The 19,228-nt window shown below is 39.8% G+C and overlaps 1 protein-coding gene and 1 non-coding gene across 2 annotated transcripts in view; both read right to left on the bottom strand.

Annotated features, from left to right (window-relative positions):
• SNTB2 (syntrophin beta 2) overlaps nt 1–19,228 on the bottom strand; it is an 87,123-nt gene that overhangs the window by 9,188 nt on the left and 58,707 nt on the right. Inside the window, exons 5-6 of the mRNA XM_053914633.1 lie at nt 9,661–9,857; nt 48–232 (exon numbers count right to left, since the gene is read on the bottom strand). Coding sequence (XP_053770608.1) covers nt 48–232; nt 9,661–9,857 — 382 coding nt within the window. The remainder of the gene's footprint in view (nt 1–47; nt 233–9,660; nt 9,858–19,228) is intronic.
• On the bottom strand, nt 4,600–4,739 carry LOC112300889 (small Cajal body-specific RNA 11). The gene has a single exon (XR_002974436.2). It is a non-coding gene; the product is annotated as a small Cajal body-specific RNA 11 (non-coding RNA).

The raw sequence follows: 19,228 nt of genomic DNA, 5'->3' as shown, positions 1-19,228 counted from the left end.
CGGAGAACACCAATTCAGATAAACATGTTTCTCAGACACCCTCTTACCAGCTCCCCCTCAGGACCTCCAAAGTCCAGGTACAGGTTCCGGATGCCGTCATCAGCAGACATCCGCAGTCGTTCAAAGGGGTAGCGGTACAGCACGCTGCCAGGAGCTCCGTTTTCCCTGGAGATGGTGAACCCATTTTCATAGTGAACAGTGAGTCTTGCCTCTTGGCCATTTAATGTGCAGCCTGGTGAAGATAAGCAAAAACATTAATCAAGTTCCTACTTCGATTATTAAGTGGAAAAGGATTCTTCTGACTTCAAACGAAGAAACAGAATCTTTTAAGAATGTGTGATAACTAATCTATTTGGAACCTTCTAAAGTAAGTTTTGCTCTAGTCACTCAAGTCAACATCCTGAATGAGATAAGGAAGAAATTACCATAACTCTCCTTGACATCTGACCTGATTCAGTTTGATTCAGTATCAACTGAACACTCGTGCTGGCAGTGGCCTGTGCGGTACTAGACAAGTAAGACGCACAGTCCCTGCCCTCGAGCACCCCATAAATGAATAGGCATAAACATGAAATCCCTAACTGGGTAAAGTAGAACGTGTAGGACATGACCAAACACTAAACCGAGTAAGGCCAGAGTCAAGGAAAGGTTTCCTGGAGGAGATGGGACTTCAGACAGGCCCTAACAAATAGATCGAACTTGACAGACAGTGAGGAACACGGAGAAAGTTTCAACTGGGTGAGAAGAAGGAACCACCAAGGGAGAAGGCAGAGAAAGGCCCCTCTGCCTTTCAGGAGCACTAACATGGTTTGGTTGGTATTTGGGAAAAAGATAAAAATAATGTTTATCAAAGATAAAGGCTATAGTTAGCAAAAGTTGTACCGTTGGACCTATCGGAGATTAAATTCAGAGGATACTTTTGAATTGAGAAGACAAAAAACTTTGATCATCAGACTGGCAAATGTTTTTACTAACAATTGGAACACTGCTTTGTTATACAGGGTCTACACGTGAGAGGCCCTCTGAGACGTGGGAATTAACACAGCCCTCACGGTCGCTTTACACAGGAAAAATGGCTCCCAAAGAAACAAGCGCTCACACTCAAACCGATTCTTTCGCTGGATGTGCAAAAGCATTCAATTGGTCAAGGCAGCTGGTGTGTATAGGAAATAAGGAAAATGAGTAACCTAATTATTGGCAGTGTCCACTCTCAGCACTCAAAGAAGAGAGTTTTGGACAATGGACTGAATATTAGTTACCCGCATGTAACGAATATTACCTTGGGGAGGAGCACAGATAAAATTAACTCCTTGTACAAATAAGCCAATGCAGTAATCTCTAAATGAATGGCTGAAGGGTTTGGAGAAAGAACGGACAGATCCCAATCAAGGCAACCAGGGTACAGTTTTCAAGAGAATTTTATTTGATTAACATCCCTGAAGGGTGTTGAGGTATGAAGAGAAGAGAGGGGTCAGTTCTAGTCTAGGATAGAAAAGCTCAAATAACAAGGATCTGCCCAAGTCCTCCAGCACTGGCTGGAGAGGGTGTAGCACAGGCAGGCGAGTATTCCTGCCTGCAGGTGCATCAGCAGTGGGGCGAGATCCGAAATCACGACTAGCAAAGGCAAGCCATTAACTCCCCAACAAACTTGTCATGTAAGAGATTTCTTAAAGTGTTCTGTTTAGGACTGCTCCCCCTCAGGAAGTAAAGGAAGGAAAGCAAACGTTAGTGTCTGTATTTACTTAAAAAATGTATATATACACACATACATACGAGGTCTGTCCAGAAAGTATCCTGCCATGCAATATGAATATAGACACATTTATTGAAGATACAAAAAACACTGTAAAACACCTCAGTTCCCTTCAAAGTAGGCACCCTGGGACCTCACACAGTTCTCCCATCACCATCAACTGCCCCATCATATTTTCCTGAATCTCACCAATGGTCTGAAATCTCTTCCCTTTCAAAGGTGACTTTAGTTTTGGGAAAAGCCAGAAGTTGCAGCCAAATCTGGGCTGTAGGGGGGCTGAGTCATCTGGGTGATTTGATGTTTCACCAAAAAACTCTGCACGAGATGTGATGCACGAGCAGGCGCGTTGTTGTAATGAAGCTGCCAATCACCAGTTGCCCATTGCTGCAGCCTTCTGAACCATCCAAATCATTTCCATGGAGGAATATTCAAGCTTAACGCAAAATCTGGTGCAAGTTCGTTGTTCTACTTGCTCAGCCATTTTGAATGTGGTGGTCACACAGTACACATGCTGACTGGGGGTGGGGGGGGCATCTACTGCCCCCACCAACTAGTACAGTGAAGTTGTCGTTGTTCACGCATGCGCATTCCAGTCCACTCTCCTTGGCTGCCAGGTTACATCGATGTTGCACAAACTGTTCTCGTTATATTAATGGCTGGGCTTTTTCTGGACAAACCTCGATTACTATTTATGATTATTACCTCTACCTTGAAAAGGAGTAAGTAAAGGTCATATTGAATATGTTTAGGTTCAGAATTGAGTTTTAGTTTAAAACTTATAATAAATACCAGACAATTCTGAATGAGTGTGAACTGGCCATAAAATAGCCGAGGCAATGCTGATTAAGTACCTGACACACCTCACCCTTAGAGGGTCTCAGGAGTAATGGACCAAAGGTAAATAAGCCTCTAACTCTGATTTAATGAGGGGGGGGTGCACACATGCACATGTATGTGTGTGGTGTGGGGCAGACACCTGTGACAAATGGCCCTATTCCGATAGGGCAGGATCTGGGAGTAATTATTAGCAAAACTCTGAGCTGGTCCAGGTGACTGACTTATTATAACCATCCTGATGTCTTGATTCAACTAAAATCCTTTCAGATGGCTATAAATCCATTATTCACCTCAATTTATAGGTAAGTCAGTGAAAAATTTAATATACTGATTTTACTTTACAAAGTTGTTATCAGAAATATAAAAAGACACACAACAGCAATAATCGGGGACATTGACAGGATGTCAGATACTGAAGTCTAAAAGAGAAGAAAACTACAGTTTGGAGGTTAATCAATGGAGGGAGATAAACATTCAGCACTTGGCAGTGGGGGCTTTGTGTTCCCTTTGTAGGGTACAACAGGGCTGACAGTAGGCAGGGCTGAAGAGAAGAGAAGCAACTTCATGAGCCTGGACCCTGAATAATTAGAAAATATGCGTGAAGAGTAACTATATGGTGGAATGGTGATTCATGTCTTCATTCACTGGCCTGTTTGTTCATTATTTCATTTATTCGTGTATTTTTAGATTCTCTGCTCTCACAGGGCAGCAGGGAAGACAGATGGGCAATCAAAAGCAATCTATACTGGATTGTTTGAGCACTTATGATGTGCCAGACATTGTGTTAGGTGCTGGGAGATACAGAGCTGAATAAAGATGGTTTCTGTTCAGACGAGAGAGAGAAAGAAAAGGAAATGTGGACGCTGTAGAATGAAGTAAGTACTGTAACAGAAAGTTGGACAAAACACTGTGAGAGGATAGAGGAGACGGGAGTAGATTAACTCTGGGGAATTGGAAAAGCCTTAATAGAGCTGCTATTTCAGTTGAGTCTTAAATACTAATAAAAACTATAATAACAATGGCCACTTTGTTGAATGTGTACACCAAAATTAGTTAATCATAACCTTTTAACTCACCTAAAAATTAAAATAATAAGCTTTCAGGGTTTGGGAGCAATTTTATTACCAAGCAATATGCAAAACCGACATTCTTATCTCTTGCCTAACATTTATCTCATCCCTGACACCTGCTTCAATACCCACCCACAATACGGGGTAGGGTTTGAGGACAGGTGGTCAGCAGGGACGGATGCTAGGGGAGCAGGCCTATGTGCAGACCAACCACATGAAACCAGGAATCTTGAGTTTGCCATATATACTCATCCGAGCTCAATCATTCTAAACAAAGTTCTCTGATGAGACTTCCCCTGCATCATAAAAAACTGCACTTGAAAATTCTGACTTCTAAGGTTTCAATTATTAAACTCATTTATTCTTTTAGTAATAGCTGTATTGATATATATAACTCACATACTGTACAATTCAGTAATACTATATTGTAAAATTCTTTACAGTGATGGTTGTATGAGACTTCTTAAGGAAAAAAAAAGTTTTTCCTGTTATACAAGTGAGATATAACTTTAAAAATTCAAACAATATAAACATAGCCTGTAACTGCACTTGAAGTTAGTGATGGAGTAAAAGCCAGGGATGCCTATGGCACAAATTACTCAGCAATGCCCACTCCAACAGCTAAGGTGCGGACACGCGGCTCCACCCATCCTCTCCCCTCTCCCCTCTGCCCCTCTTCCAGGCTAAGGCCAACCCCTCCACCTGTGCTTTGGATCCCATCCACTCACATCTTCTCAGAAACTGTGTAAGACTGATTATTCCTTATTCCTCTTGCCATTTTCAATATCTCCCTTTAAACCAGATCCCTCTATTAACTTTTACAAATGTCCTAGTCTCTCATTATTAAAAGAAATACCTCTACTCAACTCCCCACCTTCTTTTCTCTACCAGTCTCCTCTCTCCTCCTCTTCTGGGCAAAACTTTTTTTTTTTCTTTCTTATTGTCCTCTCGTGCCTTTAAGAGCCAGCCCTATACTCAGGACGGCCCTCCTAAACTGAGAGGGAGATTGCTGTGTGTCCTGCCAGACTCCCCTGTTACAGCTGAGCACAGGGGAGCAGAGAAAGCACAGGCCAGGACGAGCAGAGCAAAACTTCTTGAAAGAGCTGTGGACACTCAGTTTACCCACGTTTCACCTCCCCTTCAACCCTCAGCCCTCTGCAATCCGCCATCACACCACAAAGCGCCCCTCCCCGAGGGCACCAAGTATCGCCATGTTCCTAAATCCGACCTGCTTCTTCAACCCTCATCCTGCTTGATACTTGTAGTACTCACTGTTGGCCGTCTACCCAGCTTCTATTTCTCCATTCTCCCTTTACTGCCAAACCCAAATTTTATTCAGGTTTCTACTTTCTCCTAATGTGTTTCAGGGAAGAGTGACCTCACCTTCAAGGGCAGCCAGGCTGGCTTTCCCCTGGTGACTGGCATTGGTCCAGGGTGTGCACATGAACCAAACTGGCTCAGGTTGAAAAGAACTATGATTGGGAAGAGAAAATACAACACCACCCTCCTTTCACACTGGTTCTCTCTCTTTTATGTAAGAGAATACATTTCTTTAGTGTTTCATCTAGTTTGAGAGAGCACTTTCTGTTAATTGCATCCTAAATCACCCCACTGGTACATTTAACCCTACTGGCCATTCCTCTCCTTGAAATACTCTTCCTTTGGCTTCCGTGACACTTACTGTCCCTACCCGCCCTAATTTTCCTTCTGCTCTGGCTATAGCTTCACAATCTGCTAAATGGAAGGGACACTGGCTTTTTCAAACCACAAAGATATTGTTGAGTATAATGACAAACATTAAAGATAATTTTCTAAGCAGCTCCATTAATGGGGGGAAAAAGATTTTAAAGCTAAGAGGAGAAAAAAGCTTGTTAGCTGGTAATATATCTGTTCATGTTACACCAAGATGGATACTGGTAAATACAACTTAGGTTTTCTACTTTGTGTCCTTCTAACTGAGAGAGTGCTGGTGGCTACCAGTGTATCATGAAGGACACTGATGTCAAGGAAATCCTCTCCTGCCCTGGCTGGGTAGCTCAGTTGGTTACAATGTTGTCCGGATATGCCAAGATTGCCGGTTTGATGCTGGGTCAGGGCACATACAAGAAGCAACAAATTTGAATGTATAAGTAAGTAGGACAACAAATCGATGCTTCCCACTATCTCTCTCTTTCTAAAACCAATGTAGAGAAATTTTTAAAAATGCTATCCTGAAAACCCTGTTTCTGCTGTTCTGGGCCCAGTTACTTGGGAAAAGGGCTCTGGGGGGCTCCAATGTTTCCAGCAAAACCCCTTAGCAGCTGCAGGAGCGTGTGGGTCCTCTGGGCATCAGAGCAACCCAGAAGGGAGTAGGCTTCGAAGGTTCAACCTGGTCAGACTGCTCAGGGCTCTCAGGCAGGGACGGGGCTACCATTCTTCTTACTGCACGTGGGGAAAGCCAGTCCATCACGTATAACCAACAGGATAGTCATACCTGGGGTTGCAAAGAACACGACATTATGTTCCTTTCTTAGAGCTATTTAATCAAAAGTATGAGATAAGGTTTTATTTATTTCTATTTCTCTCATTACCAAGCAGAGCTTTGTAAATAACAAAATACTCAGAACTGTTGATTTAATGAATTAAGAGAAACTCATAAGTATATGTATATGTCCTCCAGGAGTTTAATTTGGCCATAAGGAGTCATTGAGAGAGGTGAACGCAGCGGGGCCAGTCACTGGTTTTGAAGTCAGAAGTCCACAATTCAAGTCTGAGCCACAGTAACCCCAGTTCCTTCTTCTTGAACATGGAGGCAATAAAATTTGTCTTAGAAGGTTGTGTGTTAGGGTTCGGTAACATGTATCTTATGTATGACTTGTAACAACCTTGATACGTACCTATTGCTCTTTCTGTTTCTGTCCTTCCTACTTCAAAGGCGGGGGCTGTGCCTACCTTATTCACTTTAGTGTATAGCCAGTAAAAGCCCAGTGAATACACTCAGTCAGTATTTGCTGAGTAGATGAATAAAAAGGGATTCAAGAGAATTTCTACAAAACTGAGAACAACATGGTTAGAGCAAACTTTTTCCTTCCTTACAGAGGCCAACAGTAGAAACACTTTTAAATGCCCATGTTCCTTCTCCTCTTGCAGATTTTCTACATATTTTTTTATTTTTATTTTTTATTGTTGTTCAAGTACAGTTGTCTCCATTTTCTCCCTACCACTCCCTGTGACCCCAGCCATCCACACCTCCCTCTCCCGATCCCTCGCCTCCACCGGTTTTGTCCATGTGTCCTTTATAGTTGTTCCTGAAAACCCTTCTCCCCTTTACATATTTATTAATGCAACGCCTACCTGTATCTATGACTTCTTGGTCTTCATATCACTGAAGTTACCGAAATATAAAGTATCTTCATAAAGTTCTTGGATGATTTAAAAACTTGAATAGCTTGGGTAATTGGTATAATGAAATTAAGCCTTTAAAAGCATACTTATTAAAGTTTAAACTACTATACACGTATATGTATTTTCATATTTTCAATTCCTGTGACAAATGGAAAATGGTTTTATGGGCCTGAGGGAGTTAAGTGCATTCTCTGCTTAGTCATCTTGAAGTTCACATTTGCTAAAGAGAAAAAAGTCCTCACATACCAGAAGGATCACTCATCAATTCTACTACAACTATAATCTAATAAATGTATAAAACTAAACGAACATTATGAAGATTCACTAGTCAAATCTTGTAGGGTAGTCACTGATATTTTTCAAAATGGATAAACTATAATCAAAACACATATAAGAAAACAGAGCTTAAGTGATTTCTTTTTGTCAACTACCTAACTTTTTTTAGGCCACAAGTTCTGAATATGTGCCACAATCTTAGTTGTTTTTTTTTAAATCCTCACCTGAGGATATGTTTACTGATTTTTAGAGAGACAGGAGGGGGGAGAGAGAGAGAGAGAGAGAGACAGAGAAACAACGGTGTGAAAGAGAAACATCAATTGGCTGTCTCCTGTACGTACCGGGACCAGGGATTGAACCCACAACCTTTTGGTGTATGGGATGATGCTGCAACCAACTGAGCTTCCCAGCCGGGGCTCCAGTCCTAAATGACCTTGTCTGAAACTCCCAACAATTTAACAGAAGGTGGTAACACTTATCTGAAGGACACACTTGTCTCATGTATGTATGTGTGCATGTATGCAAATGTGCATGTGTACACTATGAACACACATAACCAGACATAACAGGCTAAGTATGATCACACACGAATACGTGCATATACATATAAACACACACGTTTTACAGAAACTCTGACTTTCACCAACGCAGTTTACCTTCAGCCAGTTTAACATATCTGGTACAGCTTTAAATATAGGGTGATAAATAGGTACAGTACATCAGTTAACCTAAATTGTGAAAACGAAAGTATTACTAAGGTAATACTAAAATATAGCTGTGAATGAATTAAAAAGTTCAAAATTACCTAAAAATATTTCTTTTGTAAAGGAACCACCCTGCCTGGTGTGGCTCAGTGTATTGGGCATTGTCCCGCAAACCAAAGGTCGCCAGTTCGATTCCTGGTCAGAGCACTCGCCTGGGTTGCAGTTCAGGTCCCTGGTAGGGGGCATGTGAGAAGCAACCAACTGATGTTTCTCTTGCACATCAGTGTTTCGCTCTCTCCCTCCCTTCCCCTCTCTCTAAAAAATAAATAGATAAAATCTTTAAAAAATAAATAAAATAAGAATATTCAGTATAAAGAACGAGCCGGTCCTTATTCTCCCTCTCCTCAAGCCATCTATATCTGAACAATTGTGAGCCAGGGACTAGATAGATTCTGATTTCCTGCAATGTGAAGTTTAGTTTCCCCCCCAGACCTTCAACTTGAGGACTGGCCCATCCCAGAAAGCACGTTCTGTGGTCAAGACGAAAACCAGAGCCCCACAGCCCGTACTGCGGTGACCCACCACTCCATAGAGAAAACAGGCAGAAGACAAGGGAGAAAGTGTGGATGTGGTGGCTTTGGTCAAAATCCACAGCGGGTTCTTACTAGTCATTGGTGTCACTGAATGACGTGCATCATCGCAGTGGCCGTGACAAAAATATCAAGCAGGTCCTAAACAGATGAAGACTGTGTTGTCTGACAACATGAAAAACTCTGCCTGTGCCGATGGTGGACATGGCCCGTGGCAATGCTGCCCATGCAGTGCTAAAGCTTGGAGCTCCCTCCCACTCAAAAGGCTACAGAAAGGAGGGTAAATCACAAGACATTCTGCAACTGAAACATTTTCTCTTTTTATATAAATTCTGTAAAACTAGACTTACAAAACAAAATCATAGATAAAAGGAGCAAAGTTAAGTAAATCAACTTATAACCAGATATTTAAAGTAACTCAAACTATATTAGAAACTGCGATATATTACTTTTAACTATTCTGTTCCTATTAAATGAAAAGCAATCTGGAAATATTTATATGTATATACAGGACATAACATACACAAATATACATATATGAAACCATACCCCAATTCATGTAGACTAGCCACAAGAGGGCGCTTCAAGAATGGAAAGGGAGGATCGGAACTCCTTCAGGAGCTTAGTTCGGTAGGTACTCCGCACACATTTTCAAACTTTTGAAGAGAAACTCCTATTCCAAATTCTTTATTTTTCTATAGCCGTAAACTTTGCCAGATACATTTATTTTAAGGATATCTATTCATATCTTAGATCACAAATCTTAACTATGGGGTCGACGTATCTAGTACTTGGTAAATGAGCCCTCACATTATCACACAGCCATAAATGAAGAACAGTAAAACTCCAATCTTGTACACGGGGTTTCATGAATGTGTTCAGAGCCATGTACAAGACTCAGAAAAACTTTGCTATTGAAACAAAGAAACCAGGTTTGTTCCCATTATGATCACCTTAAACTGCCATATTTCAGAACATTTCTAAGTCTGGCACCTGTAGAACAGTTCCAGTTAATTACTATGAGAAATGAACTCGAGGGTCTATACCTAGAGACACTTCCTTGATCAGCTCCGCAGCAGCGTGGCAGCCCTGAACGAGTATCCTGGTCCAGGTGGACAGATCCCGATGAGTCTCCACCCTGAAGAGATGCATCTCGATGCCTTGCCGAGAGCCTGTCCTGGTAGCAAATGTAAGGTCAGATCCCAGTGAGGGTGATCGACATCCAGAGCCAGAATGAACCAACCTAGGACCACGAACAGAGCAAAGATTAAACGTAATTAATGTACTGTCAGAGGAAAATGTCAGTAATTTATGCTGATGGCTATGCAGAAAATTACAAAAGCCTTCAGCAGTGTTTGGAAAAGTACATTTCAAAATAAGATTATAGTCTTTTAAGTAGATACCATTCTGTGTTACCACAAAATGACCCTTGGTGTCACAGTCAGAACACTGGGCTGGTGGTCCAAGGTCCACTGGCATTTTTATGCTTCCAAGAGGCCATGCATATCAATGAAACACTTGATTTTGATTAGCCATAGTTTACTTTAGGGTTTACTCTTGCTGTTGTACGTTCTATAGGTTTGGACAGATGTGCCCATCATTGTGATATCATACAATTTTCACTGCCTCCAAAATGCTCTCTACTCTGCCTATTCACCTTCCCCCTTCCCCAGCAACCATTGACCTTCTTATTGTCTCCATTGTCTTGCTGTTTCCAAGATGTAATCTTGTTGTAATCATACAGTATAAAGCCTTGTCAAATGGGCTTCATTCACTTAGTAATATGCATTTAAGTTTCCTCCATGTTTTTTTTTTCATGGCTTGATAGCTCATTTCTTTTTGCTCTGAATATTATTTCATTGTCTGGATGTATCAGCAGCTTATTTATCCACTCACCTACTGAACACATCTTGGTTGCTTCCAAGTTTTGGCAACTATGCATAAAACTGCCATGAACATCTTTGTGCAGCTTTTTATATAAACATGTTTTCAATTTCTTTGGGTAAACACCAAGGAGCGGAATAGCTGGATTGTATCATAAGAGTATGTTTGTAGGAAACCAGTCAACTGTCTTCCAAAGTAATTGTAGCATTTTTGCATTCCCACCAGCAATGTATAAGAGTTTTTGTTGCTTCGCATCCTCACCAGCATTTGGTATTGTCAGTGCTCCAGATGTTGGCCATTTTAAGTCTGTAGTGGTATCTCATTTTTGTTTTAATTTGCATTTTCCAGACAACACAGATGTGGAGCATATTTTCACATTCTTATTTGACATTGCTATATCTTCTTTGGTGAGGTGTCTGTTAAGGTCCTTGGCCCATTTTTTTTTTTAATATTAAACTTTTCTTCTCTACTTTATTTGTTTTTAAAGGTTTTATTTATTTATTTTTAGAGAGAGGGGAAGGGAGGGAGAAAGAGAGGGAGAGAAACATCAATGTGTGGTTGCCTCTCATGTGGCCCCCACTGGGGACCTGGCCTGCAACCGAGGCATGTGCCCTAACTGAGAATCAAACCAGCGACCCTTTGGTTCACAGCCCACACTCAATCCACTGAGCTATACCAGCCAGGGCCTTGCCTATTTTTTAATTGAGGTGCTTCTTTTATTATTGTTGAACTTTAAGAGTTCTTTGATATTTTGAATAGTCCTTTATCAGACGTGTCTTTTGCAAATATTTCTCCGAGTCTGTGGCTCATTTTCTAATTCTTTTATCATTGTCTTTTGTGGAGCAGAAATTTTTTATTTTCTTTTTTTAGGGGGAAAGGGAGAAAAAAGGAAGGAGGAAAAGAGAGAGAGACAGACAGACAGACAGACAGGGAGAGATAAATATTGATTTGTTATTCCACCTATTTATGCATCCATTGGTTGATTCTTGTAGGTGCCCTGATCAGGGATCAAACCTATGATCCTGGTGTATTGAGACAACATTCGAAATTAACTGAGCTACCCTGCCAGGACAGAAAATTTTAATTTTAATGGAGTCTAGCTTATCAGTTATTTCTTTCATGGATATCTTTGGTTTTGTATCTAAAAAAAGCCATCAACACACCCAAGGTCATACAGGTTTTCTCCCATGTTATCTTCTAGGAGATTTAGTTTTGCACTTTGATTTAATTTTGTAAAGAGTGTGAGGTCTGTGTCTAAATTCTTTTTTCTTTTGCATGCGGATGGATGTCTAGTTGTTCCAGCACCACTTGTTGAAGACACTATCTTTGCTCCATTGTATTGCCCTTGCTCCTTTGTCAAAGATCAGGTGACTATATTTGTAGGGGTCTAATTCTGGGCTCTCCATTCTCTTTCATTGATCATTCTTTCACCAAAACCACACTTGTCTTGATTAGTGTAGTTTTTTATAGCAAGCCTTAAAGTTGAGTAGTATCAGTCCAGTTTTGTTCTTCTTTAGTGTTGTGTGGGCTATTCTGGTCTTTTGCCTCTCCATAAAAACTTTAGAATCACTTTGTCAATATCCATAAAATAACTTGCTAGAATTTTTTATCAAAATTGCATTAAATCTATAGATCAATTTGGGAAGAACTGACTGACATCTTGACAATATCATGGCTTCCTATCCATGAATATGGAAATGGACTCTCTCTCCATTTATTCAGTTCTTATTTGATTTTGTTCAGAGTTTTATAGTTTCCCTTATACATACTTGGAACATTTTTTGTTAGATTTATAGCTAAATATTTCATTTTCGGGGGGTGCTAATGTAAATGGCATTGTGCTTTTTCACCCATAAGATCTTATTTATATATTTATTCATTTGAGAGAGGGGAATGGAGGGAGAGAGGGAAAGAAGCATCTATGTGTGGTTGCCTCTCACGTGGCCCCCACTGGACACCTGGCCTGCAACCCAGGCACGTGCCCTGACTGGGAATCGGACCTGTGACCTTTCAGATTGCAGGCTGGCACTCAACCCACCGAGTCACACCAGCCAGGGAGTGTTTTTAATTTCAAATTCCATTTGTGCATGGTTGGTATATAGAAAAGCAATTGATTTTTTTGTATATTAACCTTGTATCTTACAAAGTTGCTATAATTGTTATTAGTTCCAGGAGTTTTAGGTCAATGCCTCTGGATTTTTTACATAGATAATCATGTCCTCTGTGAACAAAGAGAGTTTTCTGTCTTCCTTCTCAATCTGCACACCTTTTACTACCTTTCCTTGCCTTACTGTATTAGCAAGAACTTCCAGTACAATGTTGAAAAGGAGTGGCAATGGGGGACACCCTGGCCTTGTACCTGATCTTAGCAGGAAAACTTCGTGTTTGTCACCACTAAGTATGATGTTACACATAGATTTTTTTGTAGACAGTTTTTATCCAGTGGAGAAAGTTCCCTCCATTGCTAGTTCACTGAGGATTTTTATCATGAATGCGTGTCGGATTTTGTCAAATGCTTTTCTAAATCTCTTAATATTATCACGGGATTTTCTTCTTGAGCTTGTTTATATGATGAATTACATTAACTGACTTTCAAGTGTTGAACCAGCCTCGCATATCTGAAATAAACCCCACTTGGTTATGGTGTATAATTCTTTTATGCTTTTTTGGATTTGATTTGCTAATATTTGTTGAGCATTTTTATATCTATGTTTATGAGAGATCTTGGTCTTTAGTTTTCCTTTCTTGTAATGTCTGTTTGGTCTGGTATTAGGGTAATGCTGGCCTCATAGAATGAGTTAGGAAGTATTGTCTCCGCTTTTACTGTCTGAAAAAGATTAGAGGAAATTTCTTCCTTAAATGTTTGGTAGAATTCACCGGTGAACTCAGCTGGGCCTGGTGCTTTCTGGTTTGGAAACTTTTCACAAAAATTAAGTCAAAATGACTCTTAGATCTAAATGCAAAACTTGCAAAAGTATAAAATTTCTAGAAGACATCTTAAGAGAAAATCTAGGTGATCTAAAAAAATACACTAAAAGCACGATCCATGAAAAAAAATCATTAATTAAAAACTGCTCTTTGAAAGACACTGGTAAGAGAATGAAAAAAGCCACATAGAGTAGGAGAAAAAAATGTGACAAACACATATCTGATGAATGACTGGCATCCAAAATATACACAAAACTCTTAAAACTCAACAATAAGAAAAAAAAGTTTAAAAATGGGCAAAATACTCATTTCTTGGTATATAGCCAAAAGAATCAAAACCACGTATTTGAAGCCCATATCCACTGTAGTATTATCCACAACAGCCAAGAGGTGAAAGCAACCTAAATGTCTACTGACGCATGAATGGATAAAGGAAATGAGGTATCTGCATACAACAGAATACTATTAAGTCTTAAAAAGAAGGAAATCCTATCATATACTCCGACACAGATGAACTTTGAGGAAATTGTGCTAAGTGAAATAAGCCAGTCACAAAGAGACAAACACCACGACTCCAGTTATATGAGGTACCCAAAGTGGTCAAACTCGGAGAAACAGAAAGTAGAATGTAGTTGCCAGGAACTGTGTTAGATTGGGAAATGGAGTCTCAGTTTTGCAAGGTTAGAAAGCTCTAGGGATCTGCTGCAGAACAAGGTACGTACAACACGACTCTTGGACACTTCAGAAGAGTTAAGGTGGTAAATATTGTTAAGGATTTTTAAAAATCCTTGGAGTTACGGAAAAAAATGGACAAAAGATCTGAATAGCTACCTCATCAACGAGGACATACAGATAACAAATAAGCATATGAAAATATTTTTCCATTAAGTAAATGGGAAAAAAGTGCTCCTGCTTCCCAGAACAGATTTGTCACGGAAACGCAAGATTTGTTTTTAGAAATATTAAGTCTAGGATAGGTAACAGATATTAGGTTTGTACCCAGAAGAACTGGAAACATATGTTAACACAAAAACTCGTCCACAAATGTTCACAGCAGTATTATTCATAATAGCCAAACAGTAGAAATAACTCAAGTACCCATAACCTGATGAATGGATACACAGAACATATAGCGTATCCATGCCCTGGCTGGGTAGCTCAGTTGGTTAGAGCGTTGTCCTGCTACACCAAACTTGCGGATTCAATCCCCAGTCAGGCACATAAAAGCAACCAATGAATGCATGGATGCGTGGAACAACAAAATCGATGTTCCTCTCTCTCCCCCTCCCTCTAAAATCGATAAATAAAAAAATAATTTAAATGTGGTATATCCAAGCAATGGAATATTTTTTATTTATTTTTATATATATATTTTATGGATTATGCTATTACAGTTGTCCCACATTCCCCCCCTATAGTTCATGTCCATGGGTCATACATATAAGGTCTTCGGCTTCTACATTTCCTATACTATTCTTACCCTCCCCCTGTCTATTTTCTACCTACCATTTATGCTACTTATTCTCTGTACCTTCCCCCCGCTCCCCCTCCCATGTCCCTGTTGATAACCCTCCATGTGATCTCCATTTCTGTGGTTCTGTTCCTGTTCTAGTTGTTTGCTTAGTTTGCTTTTGTTTTGTTTTAGGTGTGGTTGTTAATAACTGTGAGTTTGCTGTCATTTTTACTGTTCATATTTTTGACCTTCTTTTTCTTAGATAAATCCCCTTAACATTTCACATAATAAGGGCTTGGTGATGATGAACTCCTTTAACTTGACCTTATCTGAGAAGCACTTTATCTGCCCTTCCATTCTAAATGAAAGCTTTGCTGGATAGAGCAATCTTGGATGTAGGTCCCAAGCAATGGAACATTATTCAGCTATAAGAAATTCAAGCTGTGATACCTGCTACAACATGGGAGAACTTTGAAGACACAAAGGGCTATAAAATGCATGATTCCATTTACATGGAATAGGCAAGTCCAAAGAGACAGAAGGTAAATTTGTGGTTGCCCGGGGCTGGGGGAGGGGAAAATGAGGAGTGACTGCTGATGGGCAAGGAGTTTCTTTTTGGGGTGATCAAAGTGTCCTTATATTGACTGTGGTGATGGTTGCACAACTCTGTGAACAAACTAAAAATCATTAAAAAGTAACTTTCCTGAAGGTCATTAAACGATTCAACATTTTGTGTCATGACAAGCATTTAATATAGTTTAATTTATTCACTTCTTCCAAAAATATTTTCCTTATGTTTAAGAAGTTCTAAGTAGTTCAGTATAACAGAACAAACATACTTCCTCACACAAGAAATCCAGCAGACAAGGTTTTCCACACAGAATTTTTAAACACTTGGCTGAGAAGTGTATACAGCAAAGAGAAATAAATCAATGGCTTATTGGTTTCATTGCAGGCTGTATACCTATAATACTTTTCTACAAATTTGCTGGTTCCTTCCTTCCCTCCTCTAATAATAACCTGAGCAAGAGCACATCAAAGAGCAAATGGATGCTCCTTTACATTTTATTTCCTTTAGTTGTCAGGGAGTCACCTGGTGCAGAGCTTTTAAAAATGACTGATACCCGCCCTGGTCAGGTGGCACCGTTGGTTGGAGTGTCATCCTGTGGACCAAAAGGTTTTAGGTTCGATCCTGGGTTGGGGTGCATGTGGGAGACAACCAACTGAGGTTCCTCTCTCTCCCTCTCCTTCTCTATTTTCTCCACCCCTTCCTAAGATCAATGAAGCATATCCTTGGGTGAGGATTGGAAACAAAATGACTGATGCCTAGCTCACATCCTCCAAAGTCAGATGCTAGGGGAGGGCCCAGACAACCTTATTTTATTAAAATTCCCCAGATGGTTCAAGTGTGTAGCAATAGTTGAGAAGCACTAAACTAGTGGTTTGCTAATTTTTTGGTCTGAGTACCCTTCTACACTCTTAAAAACTACTGGGTATTTGAAAATGCTTAAAAAATATATTTATTGATATTTACTATAATTAGAAATTAAAACAGAAATAAAAATATTAATTCATTTTAAAATAAAAATAATCCTGTTACATATTAATGTGAATATTTTTATTAAAATATTTTCCAATACAAAAAAATTTAACGTGATGAGTGGCATTGTTTTAAATTTTTTATAAATCTCTTTAATATCCAGCTTGAGGACAGATAGGCGAATTCTCACATCTGCTTCTGCATTCTGTTGCAGCATGTTGTTGAAGCATATGAAGAAACGCCAGCTTTGCGTAGTGGTATGTAGTTAGAAAAGGAAATATTTTAATAGCCTTTGGCTATCCTGCCCACCAAACCAAAACTCAAGTGGTTTCTTAAAGGTTAGTTGTAATATAGAATCTGAAACCTTCTCAATGAAGTTTTCATATCCTGTTATATTAAAAATCACTGATTTGTCTTACACTTTGAATGGATCTTTTTTACATGCCTGCATGATTTTGTAGCATTATGTATTGGTCACTTGGAAAATATTTTTTCCCTGAGCTATGCAGATTTTCCAAATGTTTAAAGCATCTTATTATACAATATCAAAAAGTCGCATTTGCGTGCTGGCTGGTGGAGCTCAGTGGACTGAGTGTGGGCTGTGAACCAAATGGTCGCTGGTGTGATTCCCAGTCAGGGCCCATGCCTGGCTTGCAGACCAGGTCCCCAGTGGGGGGCATTTGAGAGGCAACCACACACTGATGCTTCTCTCCCTCTCTTTCTCCTTCCTTTCCCCTCTCTCTAAAAATAAATAAATTCTTTACAAAAAAAAAGTCACATTTGCTAATACTGCCACTGACCTCATCAGAAAATTCTTTAGGTATTGGGAAGCTGTCAACTCACAGTGACAGACACAAGTTTTCCAGAATTCTAATTTTTGTTTGAAAGCTAGAATTTTATAATCGGCAACAAACTCTATCAGTGTTTTTCTTAAATGACAAATCATTTTGGTCATTTTAGAGAAAAATGTCTGACAAATACCCAAGTCTGACTAACCAGAGCTTGTAATCCTGTTGTTTCAAGTAAAAAACAGCGTTCCATTAAAAAAAAAAAAACCCAAAAAACCAAAACAGCTAGTTCAGCTCACAACTCAAATCCACACGTGCTTTTCTTTCGAAAAAACCAGCACACTTCACAGAATATTAAAAAGGTGAATCCTCAAGGATTGAGAGGGAATAAAACTAATAATTGTAACTGCTTCAACAAAGTCACGTTGAGGTTAAATTGGCTGCCAATCCATACAAATCCATCCAAATGCCTTGATTCAAGCTCAGGCACTAGCAATGTTAGCAACCCTCAGTGCACATGTCAACAGTGAAAAAAAAGCAAGTTATATCTTAGTAATAGCTTTAAACTCATAGATCCCCTGAGCAGGGGATCCCCAGAGGTCCATGAAAGTGGACTTTGAGAACCATCTCACTGAGCTGATTCCCAGAGATTCAACATGCCGCTTTAATGAGTTAAGTAAGTTTCAAAATCACTCCACCTAAGATCCAAGCAAGACGGAGCATGGGGAAAGCGACAGGGTGTAGCCTACCATATTCAGTTTGATTGTTAATCCCAAATCAGACATTAAAAAATACAAAGTCTAGGAAAATTTTTCCTACAGATCTGATTATTGTAATATTTGGCAGAGGGAATCTAATGCAAACCAGCTGCTGAAGCCTGGCTCGGAGCAGTTGGTTAGCACACACCGCCAAAAGGCCCCTTTAGTGGGGGAGGCCCGATGAGCTCATGCAAAGGCGTTTTAGCAGCTTTTGCTCCGTGAGTCCCGTGAGCACACCACCACTCACTTTTCCACCCTGTAAAGCAGTCACACTTTCTTTGGATCTTTTTTCTCTTCCAGTCAAAGAAAGCTTACTGGAAAAGATGATAAAATGCACAGCCTGCAAAATCTACAGCCCCTTTAAAACCCAAGTGTTCTTTAACCCCTATCATGCATCTGACTTTAATCTCAAAAGGTGTGTAAAATAAAAATAAAATTAAAAAAAAACATAAAAATCTTCATTTACCACTTTCGTGTTTTACTTAATTCTTCACCGGCCTGAAATATCAGCTGTTAAGTAAACACAAACACACACACACAGCCTTGGTTTCGAAGAATCTGTAAAGGTGCAAGCCCATATAAATGACAGCTCATACATCACCCTAACAATGTTCTTTGCTTTTTGACTATCTACTCTTGTGGGTAACCAAGGTCCTTAGTTTCTTTTTTCTTCCCTATGTGTTTATGCTCTCTCTCTCTCTTTTTTTTTGTCTCATCCACTCATATGAACATGTTCCAAATTATTAGAAATAGAACTAGTGAAAAGTGAACATTCAGCCCTTTCTCATTACTCACATAGATCACAAACCCCACTCTAAAAAGACATAAGCACACCACTTTCTGGCCTTTCTTTGTGCGGTTTTCCTGGTCCGGTTCCATCCTCTGGTCTCTCTCAGTCACTGGCCATACTCTACCCGCTCTTGGGGCCAGAGGATGATTAGGTCCCACTTAATTCTGTCATGCAATGACTTAAAACAATTCCACTGGCAGACGCGGCCACGTGGAAAAATAAACCTCTCGTTGGCCCATTATCTTTACTCCTAATCCACTGGTGCTTCCTGAACAAGGAGTTATATTAATTAAACTTAGTGAGTAACACATTCAGGGAGCTACAGGCCCCACCCAAGTGGAGCCACAGGCCCATTTAAATTAATGGCCAAGTTAACTCTGTGTGTCTAGGTTGATCCAAATAATATATTTGAATCCCTCATTTAATATGAAACTTTCACTACTTATAAAAACTGTTGTAGAACTAAGATCCTC

This window comes from Desmodus rotundus, chromosome 12 (genome assembly GCF_022682495.2).
Source record: "Desmodus rotundus isolate HL8 chromosome 12, HLdesRot8A.1, whole genome shotgun sequence".
Taxonomy (NCBI): domain Eukaryota; kingdom Metazoa; phylum Chordata; class Mammalia; order Chiroptera; family Phyllostomidae; genus Desmodus; species Desmodus rotundus.
This window is presented reverse-complemented; position numbering and strand designations above follow the sequence as displayed.